General features: G+C 41.4%; 2 protein-coding genes across 2 annotated transcripts in view; one reads left to right on the top strand and one right to left on the bottom strand.

Moving 5' to 3' along the window:
- LOC139697416 (regenerating islet-derived protein 4-like) overlaps positions 1-12,363 on the bottom strand; it is a 36,814-nt gene extending 24,451 nt beyond the window's left edge. Inside the window, exon 1 of the mRNA XM_071596109.1 lies at positions 12,237-12,363. Coding sequence (XP_071452210.1) covers positions 12,237-12,339 — 103 coding nt within the window. The 5' untranslated portion in view covers positions 12,340-12,363. The remainder of the gene's footprint in view (positions 1-12,236) is intronic.
- barc (RRM1_TatSF1_like and RRM2_TatSF1_like domain-containing protein barc) overlaps positions 1-15,296 on the top strand; it is a 60,519-nt gene that overhangs the window by 34,856 nt on the left and 10,367 nt on the right. The window lies entirely within an intron of this gene.

The following is a 15,296-nucleotide window of genomic DNA, read 5'->3' as shown; positions in this document are numbered from 1 at the left end:
ATTTCCTGCAATGCTTGAGGGTGCATTCAAAAATAGGGAACTGGGAATAAGGTGGCGTTCGATTTAGAGGCTTGAGTTATTAGCGTGAGATGGATTGTGGCCATTGGCCTGGTTACAAGGAGAGGGAAGGGAAGGTCTTTCGGCCTCCGCTTAATTTTAGGGTGTCCGAAGTCTCTCTTCAACTCAAAAAAAATACATTAAGCAAATATGAATGCTCCAGTTGCCTACAATGCTATTTGTCCTTTTGGAAAACATTAATAAAGCATGATATCATGAGTCGAGAAATAAGCTACAGTGGAGAATTTGGCTCTCCCACGCATTACTATATCATTCCCTAAAAAAGGAGAGCATGAGAAAAATTTTCAATCTCTCATAGTCCGGCCACGCCCATTGCTGTGGTCGTTTTGCAGAGAACATTCGCCAGTGTATTGCCAAATTTTGTGCTTTGACTGAAGCATAGAATGAATCTGAATGATATACATCAAGAAGAGACATTTCGGAAGCTTTGAAATTTCGTTTTGGAGAAGAGTTGAGAGGATTAAGTGGACTGGTCAAGTGAGGACGGAGGAAAAAAATTAAGAATTTGTACGAAGGTGGAAGTGTATTCAAAATGTTTATGTAAGAGAAACGCAAGCTGATTTGGATATGGTTTGCGAAGAAATATCCTTTAATAAGTCTTAAATAGCTTTAGTAGAGAAAAAAACGGGGATTTAAATTTTGAAAGGCAGTGTTTCACATAAACATGGAAACAAGCACAAGCAGTCATTGGGATATATGATTTCATTTGAAATTTCTTGGCAGAGGATCGGCAAATCGATAATAACGTATCTCTTTGTTTCCCATTTTCGATAAAGCGTGTTAAAGACATCCTAAGTACGCATCGTTGAAATTAATTTTCATTTTACCATTCGTCGAGTCTCATCTTACATTCGCCGAGTCTTCAATTTCCGACTTTTAAGTTTATTTTTACTCCCAAATCAAAACGTAATAAAATAAAAGTCCAGTTCTGTATTTATCAGCCTCCGCGATTAAATGTTACAAGAATCGTTGTGTTGTCTGCCAAAAACCGAATAACAAAGCCGGATCCCGGAAAAGTGGAAGCTAAAGGTCACAGTGCTAGAAAACTCATTCTACTGATACCATAATTGTTGAAAAATTAATATGCATGTGTGTATTATGTATGTGTATATATATCTATACATATATATGTTCGCCATATGGCAGGTTTTTGTGTTTGAATGTGCATTTGGCCAATGCTGCTGGTCTCCTTCTGGCTATGCGTGCCACGAAACGCACTGTTCCTATCCTTGATGACGTTGTATGATTGCTTTCCTACTATACTTTCCCCTTGTGTCGTCTATTTTTCCTTTGGTGGGTGAAACAGCTCCCTAACGCCATCTTCTGGCCAAAGAATCGGGGCATTTGGCTGCATAAACCCCCCGCAGCTTTCAGTGTTAATTACGTTTCCTCGATAGCCCAAGTGGTTAGAGCATCGGCCCGGCAAGTCGAAAGATCCGGTGTCCAAGTGCCAGTCAAGGAAATATTTTTGCACTTGTGATCTGCTCGATTCCGACATCCCCACCTCCTTGTGTTCGCCTTTGTGTGTGTTCCTATCACTTTTCCGTGTATCTATTTCCATGTGAAATTATTATGTGTATGTTCGCCGTATGGCGGATTTTCGTGTTTGAATGTATATGTATATATATGTGTGTGTATATGTATATATATATGTATATATATATGTATATATATATATATATGTATATATATATGCATGTATATGTATATATATACATATACATGTATATGTATATATATATATATATATATATATATATATATATGTACACAGACACATATATACATATATATACACCCACATACATATATATCTATATAAACACACAGGGTCCGGCGCCTAAAACCGGACAAATTTCAATTTGAATTTCCCGCTATATCGTAGTTCCCCTGGAGGTCCCGATTGGCGTTCTTGAATGCTATAGGCATCTAGTAAACAGTCGTGACCTCTAAATGGCCTAGATGTTACGTACACGTGCCGAGTACAATTGAAGAGCCGTTATTATCGAAAGTGTTCGCGCTGGGCGTTCGTCCAGTGAAATAGTTCGATTCTTCGGGTATCCCAGATCAACTGTTTACGATATGGTGGCTAAGTTGAATGCTTTGGAGAAGTCTGGGAAAGGATTCGCTAACACTGCGAGGAAACGCGGTTCACGAACTACGGCAGTTGTCGAGAAGGCTCAGGCGCTGAGTTCAGAAGGCCCGGGGCGATCGCTGAAGAAATCGGCGTCAGAATTGAATTTTAGCGAGCGAACAATGCGTCGGATGGCAAAGGAGGACCTACGATACAAGTCGTGCAAACTAAAGGTGCGACACATGCTGTCTGAGGCTGCGAGAATAAAGCGGATTTCTCGCTGCAACCTGCTATTGTGTTGTCTAAAAAAATGAAGCTGCGGGGCGAATCAGATTCTTTTCTGATGACAAAATTTTCACCGTTGACGCGAAGATCAATCGGAGAAAAGGTCGCAGACTCGCCCACGACCCCGAGTACTTCCCGCTTGGACTGCTGACCGGAGGGTCCCGGGTTCGATTCCCGGGCAAGGCACTCTGGGCACCTGCAGCTCCACCCAAGCTAAAGTGATTTTTCGGGTACCAGTCTTCCTGAAAAACCATAACCGGCACAGGGAAAGGAACCGGCCCCCCTACCCTGATGTGTGAATTTCACACGCCGTATAGGGCTTAGTACTGGGTGAACTCTACCATCACCTACTAAACCGACCTTCGGGTTGATTACTGTGTTTATGGTATGTGTATATATATATATATACATATAGATTCATATATATATATATATATATATATAGGATGCACATACATATATATATATATATATATATATATATATATATATATATATATATATATATATAAACCATAAAGACAGTAATCAACCCGAAGGTCGGTTTGGTAGGTGATGGTAGAGTTCACCCAGTACTAAGCCCTATACGGCTTGTGAAATTCACACATCAGGGTAGGGGGGCCAGTTCCTTTCCCTGTGCCGGTTTTGGTTTCCCAGGAAGACCTGGTACCCGAAAAATCACTTAAGCTTGGGTGGAGCTGCAGGTGCCCAGAGTGCCTTGCCCGGAAATCGAACCCGGGACCTTCCGGTCAGCAGTCCAACGCTCTACCCACTGGACTACCACGACCATATATATATATATATATATATATATATATATATATATATATATATATATATATGCCGCTGCTGCTTTATAGAAAAGGAAGTTATATTGCCGAACCCTGTATTTATAGTGTGTACATTTATAACTAAGTTATATTTTCGCAGTAGTTACTCAAGAGTTTCTGAGTTTTTTCCCATACGTAAATTTGGTGTTGTCAGATATCTTGAGAAGATTGCGTCAGTTCAAACTATTATCAGACCTCAGCTCCGGCATGCGATTATTTCATTCCCGTGCCCTCATCGATTGCCGGAAGCATGAAGAGTCGCCAGGTGGAGATCTAGGTGGGGGAGCGCCGAAGAAGCTTCCTCATTTATCTTTACCTTCCCATCCACCTCCTCCTTCAAAGACTCTTCCAGCACATATTCTTGTCGAGTGCAAAAGCTAGTTATACAAGCGTAATCATGATGCGTCTGAAATGTATGAGAACGCGTCAAATACAGCCGGGGGGCTGGGGCAAATCCTTCCACCGACTTATCGTAAGCGTAGATGTTTATGTAACTAATTGCTCAATTTTTCAAGTATTTTAGTCGTTCTCCGTGAAAATCATTCGTCACGGAAATTCACACTCTCAGATCCTAGCTATACTATATGATTCCCTCATAAATTTTACTTACTTTGTATTTATTTTTTTAATCAGCTATGTAATCCTACCGCGAATATCTGTAGGAAGTGACATCCTTCTTTGAGAATTAGTGAGGAAAAGGAAGTTCATGATTGATGAAAGTTCTTTGGTCTGTCGTCTCCCTTTTGATTTTAACCCGCGAGCGCTAATGGTTGTATCTGGCATTACATTTTCAATATCTGCTCCTTACTTGGCAAAGTTAAAGAGTGTGTTGTGGATCACATTAACACTCCGGTAGGTGTCCTGGCCACGAGCCACAACAAAAAACACTCGTTAGTGGTAGATTATTCTTTGCTATTCCAACCGCTAATTAGGTGTCATTTGGAGAGCATTTTAAGCGTAGTGCTTCGGCTTGTCAAATTGCATCTTAAGTATTGTTCCCTTGGCGTTTTCGTTTAGAGTATATGGCTGAAGCCAACCCTCGATATCTCTCCAGCCTTCTTCCTATCCCTAAAATCTTGCCCGACGTAAAATGTACCCATCCCAAAATAAGCAATTTTCTAATGTGAGGTCACTGTATCTATTAATCATTGCTAGAGCATTGTGATCAATAAATGGCGAAGAGAAGCTATGATTCTAGCGTACTCCTCAACAGATGATATTGGTTTAATCTTGGCGAATGCGTTTCTGATGTGAACAGTCTAGTGTATTCTTTGCGAAAGACTTTTTTATATTCTCATGTTTGTTCCCATTAGGAAACCGCGTGAGACCCAGCCTGACAGCATGTCTATTGATATTTGACATGGTGGAGAGATGCTACTGATTTTAAATCCCTTTCCAGTAATTCATATTGTAAAATTATACCGAGAGAAATTCTCGCAATCGCGAGTACAGATTCAATTTAGCATGCTAATGTGCGAGACACTGGTTGGGAGTGCCAGTAGTCGGGTTATTAAGGTGTGCCGACGACTGAGGTCACAAAGCTGCACGCAAAATCTATTTCAGAACGGCCACACACTCCCAAGCCCGAGGTTGAAACCTAGCTTGCGCCCTTCGGTGAGTCCAGCGAGCCGGTTACCCACCGGACTAACCAGTTGGCACTCGGGTTCGAATCCCAGTCAAGACAAGTGATTTTTCTCTTGACTAATTTACTGACGCCTTTTCATTAAGCTCGCACGTAGACCGAAAACTCCACGGGCCTGGATAACTTCGAGCCACAACATTGTGAAAAAAATTAACGGCGTGTGCAATGGCGGACTGAGTTTGCTTGAAATACTGTTGGATGCTTTTAGAGGATGTTAAGAGTTTTTTTTTTGGTGGCTTGCTTATTTTCGGTGACTCGACCCAAGTCGTCTTTTAAAGCTTATGCACCCTGGTATATCCGGAGTATTTCCACCCCCTCAACATGCCTTTCAAATGCATGGCCGTCGGAAGCTATAAATCCAGCTGAATTTGCTGAAAAGTGCCAGGTCCAGAAATGGAGCAAGGGCTACGTCTGCCATCTTCTTTGCGAGTACCAATCGAATAAAAACGAAGGTTAGGAACGCTTTCGGAAGATGGGATACGAGGTCAAGTCTAAGAAAAACAAATTTCAAAGTATTTGTAGAAAACTGAAATGTCAACGATATCCCAGAGTTCCAATCGAGTCCAACTCAATCTGCATTCTCATGGAGAGTGGTCGCAGTAACTGGGCCATATGCATCATTTGACCGCTAAATGGGGGCAGGTGGGAATCGGAGAGAGGAGGAAGGGAGGAGAGGAACGCAGCGGCGCCATTACCCCGCTTATGGCGAGAGGCGCCGATGAGACCCCACGCTTGTCCTGCCAGCCAACGAGAATACTACGTTTCGCATTGCTCTTCTCTTAATGAAAGCCTCCAAGGGATGCACGGTTTGACGTCCTATCCGACGTAATCCCCTTGAAGTACTCTCCACGTGGTACCCAAGTAGGGCTCGAGATAGATCAGAAAACTTTCTGCCGCCGGGATTCAAACCCGGGCCTTTGGGGTGGGAATGCAGCACATTAGCCATCGCACAAACCAGATCCCTTGATGTTCAATGTTCATTAGCGCCAAAAAATCAATTCACAAAAATATAACTCCCATAAGTGTAAATAATGGTAACCCCTGTCAGAATCAGTGGCCACATAAACTGAAATCCGATGCTGTGATCACTTACGTTTGGGCTCTTTTCACCTGCCATGCACTCTGCCACGTTCCGATCGCTCACTGCTATCTGGAAACCAGATCATCATCATGATTGCCTGTTCTGCTTGCATCTCAAATGAAAGCCGAGTCAATATTCAGAAAATGTATTCATTGTGCCGTTTTTTCTTCGTCCATTAATTTATTTCCTCGCATTTGTGAAAATTGTGTTCTTCCGAAGCATGTTGAATACTTCTCTGTGCGTGTTCATGTAGATTTTAATTATTTTCAGGTTATTCATCGTCTTCATGCCCCGTAGAGGTAGATACCTAATGGCAAAAGCAAATCCTAAGGAATTTCGGAAGCCTCTTTTCTCTAAATGAAATACCTTCTATATAACAATGCTTGATGTTTCAACATTCCGCTGAAAACTTGTTCCATAAAAAATAGCAATCAACCCGAAGGTTGGTATGTTAAGTGAAGATAGACCTAACATTGGACTAAACCCAACGGCGTGTAAAATTCGCTTATCAAGGTAGAAGGTCCAGTTCCTTTCTCTCTTCCGCCAATGGGTTCCGAGGAAGATCTGGTACCCAAAAAATCACAATGCTTGGGCGAAGCTGAGGTTGCCCAGAGGCGTCTTCCGGAAACAAACCCGGGCGTTTCAGTTAGTAACCCATCGCTCTACCCACTGGACTACCTCGTCCCCCTTTCTGTCCTAGATCTTGTCAACAATTATGGTGCATTATTTAGGTATTTTAACTGCCTATTCTCTTCAAAATTCTTGTCGTCCATTCCGTTCAAAAATTCTGGTGCTTAATGTAGGTATTTTTTAGCTACCTATTATTCCTCCTACGCCTCCCCAACATTTTCCTCTTTATCGAATCCTTCATTAGCCAGATACGTCGCATATCTAATAAATTTCCTTCTCCCACCTACTTCGAGTTTACCAATGCCACTTCCTCTCTTCCCGTATACGCTTCCGGGAGTGTTAGTCGCGACTCCCTCTGTTGTGTTTCCTCGTGAGCCGAGATTTATAATTAATCATACAGTCGACCTCAGAGATGATGCAGTCTGGGAATCTCGAAAACCTTTTCTATATCTCAAGGGAGGCGCGATACAAAAAAGTTTGATAGATACTCCTCCTTCCCTGTCGGTCGCTTTTTCGTTTGCCTTTCGCTAATCGTCTCACTCATTACCTCGCTGTAAATTATACCAAAGAGCCACTATCAGCCCTCGTCGCCATTCCTCTCTGAAGTAATTTTGGAACACTCTTATACCCCTTATTATTTCTTTTCTTTGAATCTCTACGCTTAGTCTTTTCGGAGAAACCTTCTGAGCGGTCAAATTTCTCATTCGGATACGTCTGACTTCCTTGTATTTTTTTTCATTTGGAAAAATGCCAATTAGAGTTTTTGTTTAAGGTCCATAAGTTTTAATGACGAGGGATAAATATTTTTGAAAAAATTTCGTTCAGCATGAGAACAGCTAATACCCGCAGACGAGTGAAAAAATGTAGCTTCAGGAGGGACGTCCGAGTAATTAAACGCTTAAGAGACATTGGATCGTGGACACTTGTTGCGCGCTTGACGCGCGTACTGGGAAATCGACTCGCTCGAGCGCTTCCGTTAGTAGATGGGGTTTCCCTCGAAATATATGTGACTCGGAGAAAGATTACAAGAAATGATGAATATAATTAGGTTTAATGATCAGTCATCGACTGTCGCGTTTCTTCTGTGGAATCTTATCGATGGTGATCTTATTAGGAATTGCCTTCTGGATGCTGGATTCCCTGCTTTACTTCTTTCACCCCGGGCGTTCCGCTTATTGCCCGTGAGGGACAACGTACCTTAACCGGCCGGTGGGCTCTTGCCCTTTCTTCTCCATGGATTCAAGGCAACATTCCAATGACGATAGGCTGCTGACCACCCCATTACCCCCAGTTTTAATATAAAATTAAATACGTGTATCAAGATGTTAAATATATTTCTCTGAAGCCCTCAAAATTTATTTGTGAAAAATAGAGAAATTTAAATACATTTTACGTCACGGAAGTTGTTTTTCTGTTCCAATCTTCAGACGACCGGAGTCACGAATTCCCGTAGCGGTTGCTAGTCTCAATGCTCAGTGGCCGAGAGTCACTGCACCCATGAGAGACGAGCAATCGTCTATGTACTTGCCCTCCACCATTTGCTGTCAAGCTCCTGAATGTTTTCACTCCTTTTCAAGCCACGATCAAAAATTAAACTTTTTTTAAACCTCAAAGTCGACGCGTTTTTCAAAACGAAGGGTTAACTAAAGGCACCGAAAAATTCGAGATATTAAACGCAGAACAGATAGATTTAAGATGTCATTCTTCCCACGAACGATAACAGAGTAAAATAATGTTTGTCCGACCGAGCTAGGAGGGAAAGGTGTTTTGGGTCAAGGATAGTCTGATTTTTAATCACCCCCTGCCAAACACCGTGGTGGTAGCTCGCAGCGTGCTAAATAAAACAAAACAAAATCAATAAGGCAGCAAATCAGTTGATTCGGGGAAGAAAGGGCGATCGACCGTCCATTCAGTTAATTTTGTGATGCCCCCCTGAATGTATTGCCCGCGTTCTTCGAAGCATGAACTTCCATTTTTTTATTTTCGTCCACGAGAAAGATTCTCTTTGCCGTACTGAGTTAAAAAACCACCTGCACATGTGATTTATACCACCAAACATTTTTTGTTTTCAACTTAAACTTAGTTTGAACGATCCAAATAGAGAAACTAGTCTGAGTAGTTGACCTTTGATCGGGCATCTTTAAATTTATTTTTTTATACATTCTCTCAGAAGATTTTTAATTCCTTGAGAGATGACAAACTATTGAGAATATTTAGCCAGATCATGATGCAATAGGCCAGAGATGTTTAAGACTAGTGGAAAATAATAGGGAAATTGCCCGGGAGAGCGGGGAAGGTCGAGGAAATTAACGCTCATGCATAAACTTAGTTCGTGTTTTTGCAGTGGCAGTTTACCCAGTGCATATATGAACTACGAGGCTAATTGTAAGGCCCGTGCGATTTTTTTTACAGTTTGTTGTTTGTCCGCAACGATGTTGGTGCGGGAAGCATGTGTTAGCTTAAGTTTCTAAACCCTGTTTTTTGGAATTTCATACGTATATTTCATTTGAATGATTCATTAATTTTATTTTATTTTTTAGAACCCTGCAAGCCATCGCTAGGGTATGTGACAAGGGGTGAATACCAACGAGACTAATTTTGACTCGAAAAATGTTACCTCCGCCACGGTCGGACAACGTTATTCTGATCACTCATCATTCGTGGAAAAAATTGCATCTTAAATTTATCTGTTCTAGACTTAATATCTCTAATTTTTACTGACATGGTCTCGCCTACCGTAGTACGATGGGGGTAATAATACATTTTCAATATCACTGCTAAAGAAACACCCTTCCAATTTACGAAAGAGCTTCGATCTGTAATTTAACCTTCGCTCCGCGAGTGAATCCCAGCCTAGCTGCTATAATATTTTGGATACGCTACTAAGGTTATCATAACAACGTTTTGCAAATCTATCTTTCAACGCTGCACGCGAGCCAATTCGGCAATTAATTCAACTTCGTGCGGATCCCATATACTTGCAGCATATTCTAAATTAGGTCTAACCGGCGAAAGATGACATTTCTCTTTGACCCTTTCATCATATTTACCCAGTAATCTTCTAATAAATCTTAATTTTTCGTTAGCTTGTCCACATATTCCCCGTTCCTGTTTCACCCAGAAGAGGTCTTGAGTGAGGGTAACGCCTAGGTATATAATAAGAGTCTACACATTCCATTTCGGTGTTTTTGAACAAATGCAGTTGATATTTATGTTGCACGAGTTCTTTCTCAATTGTAAATTGGATTTGATGGAAATTCAGGCCATTCACTATTATGGCATCAGTGGAAACAATCTGTTAAAGTGGATTATTACTATTTATTGAATTGATAATGATAACGGCTTTCCAGCGTTCCCACGCGTGAAGGAATGAACAAACGTCTCTACGACAACATTTTCTTCAGCCATGCTGCTGGCGTCTTCAGGTCAGATGTGACGATGCGTCAGCTCAGTTTCAATTTAAAGGTTTTTATTTCCGCAACGACAATTTACAAAGTGAAAGAAGAATGTAAACTCTGAATAAATTAACAAAACATGACTGAAACCCCGTACTAGTGGAAACTCCTCTTCGGGGTGTATCATGTTCGTTGACATTCTGTGAGTGAGTTTTCCGAGCTTTATACAAGGCGATGTATGATGTGCCAACTTCAGTGAATTAAGATCTAATACACCGTTCGACTATTGATGAGTTGGCTATACTCGTACTCCGGATAAGACAACGGTTTTAGAATAGGCAAGTGTCGCGAAATATAGACCGTGAGAATCACGCCAGTAAGAATAGGCGACTCCATATGAATGAAGACTTTCTCCGAAACATGTGGAGTGTCTTAAATGATGGCATAAGTTATGTACACATGATTCAAATACTGCACTTCCGTGAAGTGCGAACCTTGCTTCTTGACCTTGTCTGTGTATTCCTTTAAAAAATCCGAGAAATCAGTGGATTAGAAACGTAATCGGGTCTAAATCGGAGGCGTAATTTAACGTACCGTATGGAATGAAGATTCTCTTAAATTTGAGAGTGTTTGTTGAGAATTACCTTTGTATTTTGTTTCTAGTCAATGCAAAATTGGACGTAATATAGTTAAGGTAACATTTACGAATATCAAATATGCATTTCCCGCTTGTTTATCCAATTTCTCTACCTCATCGTCTGATCTCTTTTTGTTGAAACCATTTTAACACTCCCTGTCACACACCCTAGCGGTGGCTTGCAGGGCACTAAAAATACTGAATACTAAAATCGTTAGCCAAGCAAGTTTGCAAATTTTTCTGCAAGCTATTTAGGTTTTAACTACATATTTCGGCTTATGGCGCCAAAGCCGAATACTCTTTAGGAAACATATTTAAACATGTTCCTGATTTGAATTAATAGACGCAAAAACTGATGATTAGTGTATTTTTTGGTCATTCATATCACAATTCTGGACTTTTTAAAGAATCTTCCTTTCCCTCGCCGCATCCACAGTGCTTTGCTTTTCGATACAAATAACAGAAACTTTGAAATAAGTGTATCGAAAAAAACCTATTATGAGACACTTCAGCGGAAGCTTCAGTGGAAAAAAAAAGTTTGACTTTGATCCGTGTTTTCTCGTGACCAGGACAACTGTGCATTGTCTCTTTCGAGGAACCCGTGCGTAATTCCATCTTGCAGAAGAATATAGCGTGTACCTCTTTGGTGTAATTGCGTAGGTGTAATTGCGTAATTAAGTACCCACGTGAGTAAGGTACTGTAACAAATTTCGGTCTGGGCACGGTTTATATGATCTGATGTAGACTTGTTCTACCGCTTCAGCTAATTTACTCTGTTGATGGGTTAAATTCATTGAGTCACTTAATTCTTAGTCTGTTGAGGGAGTTGTTTCAGTTATTTGCCACATTGATGTCGAGTGGAAAAGGCTTCTGTCGTGAAGGAAATCAATCGTAACGACTGCCAGCCTTAATCTGGTAGTAAATAAGATGTGACACATTGTTCAACGCAACGCTTTTAAAATCATTCAAAGATCCCGTTCACATATTTTGTAATTCTCAAAAGTCTGAGGTATTATTATTGTGCATTATTACATTTTCACCTCAAAGTCTGGTACAAATACGTGTATTGCGATTGCCTCCCGTAAATTGATCACCCTGTTATTTGTACCTGATAGTAAAGAATTTTCTTTAGGTGGATGGTTCACAAATGAACGGAGGTCATTAAACACAGCCTGAGAATTGTTTGTAGTTGTCTTCCTCCCGAGCATCATAACTCAAGTATGACGACTCATTTATTCAATCCTAAATTTATCCACATCGCACCTCGCGCCCGCTTTTGCCTTTAAGGCAAGTGCCGGCCGGTTCATTCGTCTCACCTGGTCCAGCGTAAACTCCGAGTGCGCACGATTTTTGTTCGCAACGTAGACATTAAAAAACGGCGAAAAACTCTCTCGCTAACGAGGTTGTTTCTAAGTCTTGTCTTTTCGTCGTTGTCGAGTTCTGGATCGAAAACGAATCAATTGACTCGATTGAAATGCCTCCGTGCCCGGCGTTGTCGTTTTTCTCTGGTTGACTCATTAACTGCGGAGGGTTTATATTTTTAATGTCGCTTTTATGCGGTGGCGAGCATCGCGGCGCGCTTACCTTGTCGGGGATCGCCGTGGACGCCGAGGACCGAGGCCGCTAAGACCACGAGGAGCAAGCTTGACGCCGAGGACATGGTTGACTTCTGGTGCGCTTCCACCATCGACGACTCGTCGACTGAAATGTGTTCGAGTGGTTTTGAAAGTGTCGTCCCCACTCCTAAATTGTCCGTCGCCCCTCTCCCAAGCCACTCTCACCCCTTCCACATCTCTCTCTCTTTTTTCTCTCTTCATCTCCTCCCCTCCTTCACTCGAAACGAAGCCAGAGGAGGGGGAAGACGTGGTTAGGGGTTATACTTGCGCGGGAGGCAGGGGGGAGGAAGGGCCGCGCGCCCCTCAGCACCGCCCCCTTTCCCGATGGCCGCAAATGCTTCCTCTTCGCTCGCAAGAGGGGAAGGGAAGTAGCGTCTCGGTCGGAAGGGGTCCTAACTTCCCCCTTCCCTCCTTCGACGAAACAACTCTCTTCTATGAGATGCTCATCGGGGGTTGGGAGGGGAGGTGGCGGCTATTTCCGTAAGGGAGGGGTCGAGACGACGGTGACTAAGCGCTCGGTGGGCTCGCTGGTTCGAGTGGGAGTGGTGAGGGAGGATGAGCAAGGGGGTGTGTTTGTCACCACCAGTGATGCACCCGTGGACAGCCGACTCGCGGATACCCCTCGTCTTTCTTCTCACTCTCCGCTCCTCCATTCCCCATCTCACGTTCCCGCCCCTCGACCAACCCCCTTGCGTTCGGCCCAGGTGAGTGTTGCGGTGTACCCGAAGGCGTGTCGTGTAGCATTAGGTCGAGCACAGAGCTTGGGAAAAAATGAAGTGTGAGACTTGCATTATGTCTCCAATGGGTGCAAATTATAATCGGGAGAGTGTTCCCCAACGAGGATATCGTTGCAAATAGTAAGTCTTTTAAAGAAATCCTCATTTCCTAATGTCCATCCCACCATTACTCAAAATTAGATTCGCCTTGGGTGGTACAACCAATGATATTATTTTCTGCTTGCCTGCATTATTTCTCCTTAATGTCTATCATACAGGTTCATGAAATTCCTTGAAACATAAAACCATTGTCCAAATTGAAATTAGTTATCCTCAATGAATTTGGTATGATTTCATTGAAAGTAGTGATGTCAGAAGGACATTTGGAGATGTAATAGTAATCATGGTGCCATAGTTATAGTTTCATTTGCATCAAACTGATTATCAAGGCGATGCTCAGGAAAAATGTCCGTAAACATTTTTGTTATGTTTGTTTTTCATCTTTCCATGTCTAAAGAATTTAACAAATTGGTATGCTCTTGCCAAGCTGATACCGACATATTTGTAGACACAAAGGGAGTTCTGCAAGTCAGAAAAATACATGTGCACAGCACTCTAGTAGTTAGGAGTTGTGTGTAATTCAGATGTTCCAAGAATGTTTTAATGATATTTCATCATATCACTGAATGTGAGGATTACATACATAGGAGGAGGAACGGATAGAGAATTCTGCTTTCGATTAGAAAGACATGATTGATGAATGTGTACACCCTATCTAAAATGCAAGTGGTACAATTACTTCTGGTTCTGGTTACTAGAACTTTGAGGGGAAACTGAGCAGTGGCTCATGGAAAAGAACTGGCTCGATTAGTGTGTGAATTTCGTATGCCTTGCAGCTTAATTTTGGATGAGCTCTTTTAAAGCCAACCTTCAGGTTGTTGAAAATAAATGAATGGTGAATGGGCATGAACAAATTCCTGTGGGGCCAAATTTTAAAATTTCATCAGTCGGTATCTCCTTCATAGGAAGACATTTTCAATCCTTCTATAATGGGAAAGGCAAAGTGGCCCCACTGATGAAATCTGGTGTGTACTAACCAATGTGTTGGAATTGTTTTCCATATTACACTGGCGAAAGCTAAAGAAGTGCCCTGATACACACCAAGTGCAATATGAGGTCTTTCAGCATTGCCAATGTCCCTGTTCGTGAAACATTTATTGGAAAATGCTCTTAACAGTAAATTCCAACCTCATTCTATACTCTTACCAAAAGGTTTAAAAATAGGTGCATTAGGGCATAGGGAATATCCCAAATTCTGTGAAGTGTCTAATATTTTAAAGTGTCTCTTGGTAAAGAGCAAGTGTTCCCAGCTTATCACCAACTTCCTTTCTCCAAAATAATTTACTCCCTCAGCTACCTTTCCTCCCCCCTCTAGCTTTCTCCTTGTTCTCAGGTCCCCAACTGCTGAGGGACCTTGACCAATGGAGGAGTCAAATATCTGATTCCCAAACACCATCTGTGAGTTTCCTTAGTCAATCACCTTCATTCACCTCCTAATTGGCTTTAAAGGACCAAAATTTGACCCTCCCACAGCTTCCTTCCAATGGTCATCCTTTTCTGGGGCGATGTGCATCCTTTGTCCATTAATACTTAACCCACCCACTGCCATCCCTAGGTCCAGATTTTTTTCTTTATTTATATTCCCCTCCCCCTGCTTCTTCTCTAAATATCCCTCCCCCTCCTGCCATGTATCCTAGGTATTAAGAGGCTTGTTTTAAAATTTTGCCAGAAAATGCCTTATTAAGATGAAACCAGTTGCATTCATTTTAATAAATTGTGTAGAAAATCACCTAGTCTATCACTTCTTTGAATACATATGTATATATCACTTCCACATAGTTATAACTGAAAGTACTGTCAATTTATATTTGTTCATATGTGATAATGTTTTGCGGATAACAATGATATCACATATAAATTACATATTTAGATGTGATCCGGTGGAACTGTTCCATAATAACAGAGACAAAACTATTAAAATGTTCCACTTAATAAAGATTTATTTCTGACTAGTTTAATGCACTTAATTATTTTCAAAATTTGAAAATAATGTAGTACATCGAAACTAGTCGGAAATAAATCTTTATTAACTGGAAAATTATAATAGTTTTCGTCCCTGTTATGATAAGATCACGCCTATACCTGTCTCCAATTTAGTTAGTAAGTTACTTATGGTGTAAGTTGTCTAATTCTGTCATACATTATTTACTCTCAAGAGTTAAATATTTGTTTGATTTATTTGGTATTGTTAT

Source organism: Hetaerina americana, unplaced genomic scaffold (genome assembly GCF_022747635.1).
Source record: "Hetaerina americana unplaced genomic scaffold, ioHetAmer1.1.p SCAF_76, whole genome shotgun sequence".
Lineage (NCBI taxonomy): Eukaryota > Metazoa > Arthropoda > Insecta > Odonata > Calopterygidae > Hetaerina > Hetaerina americana.
The sequence above is the reverse complement of the archived record's forward strand: the minus strand, read 5'-3'. Positions and strand labels throughout refer to the sequence as shown.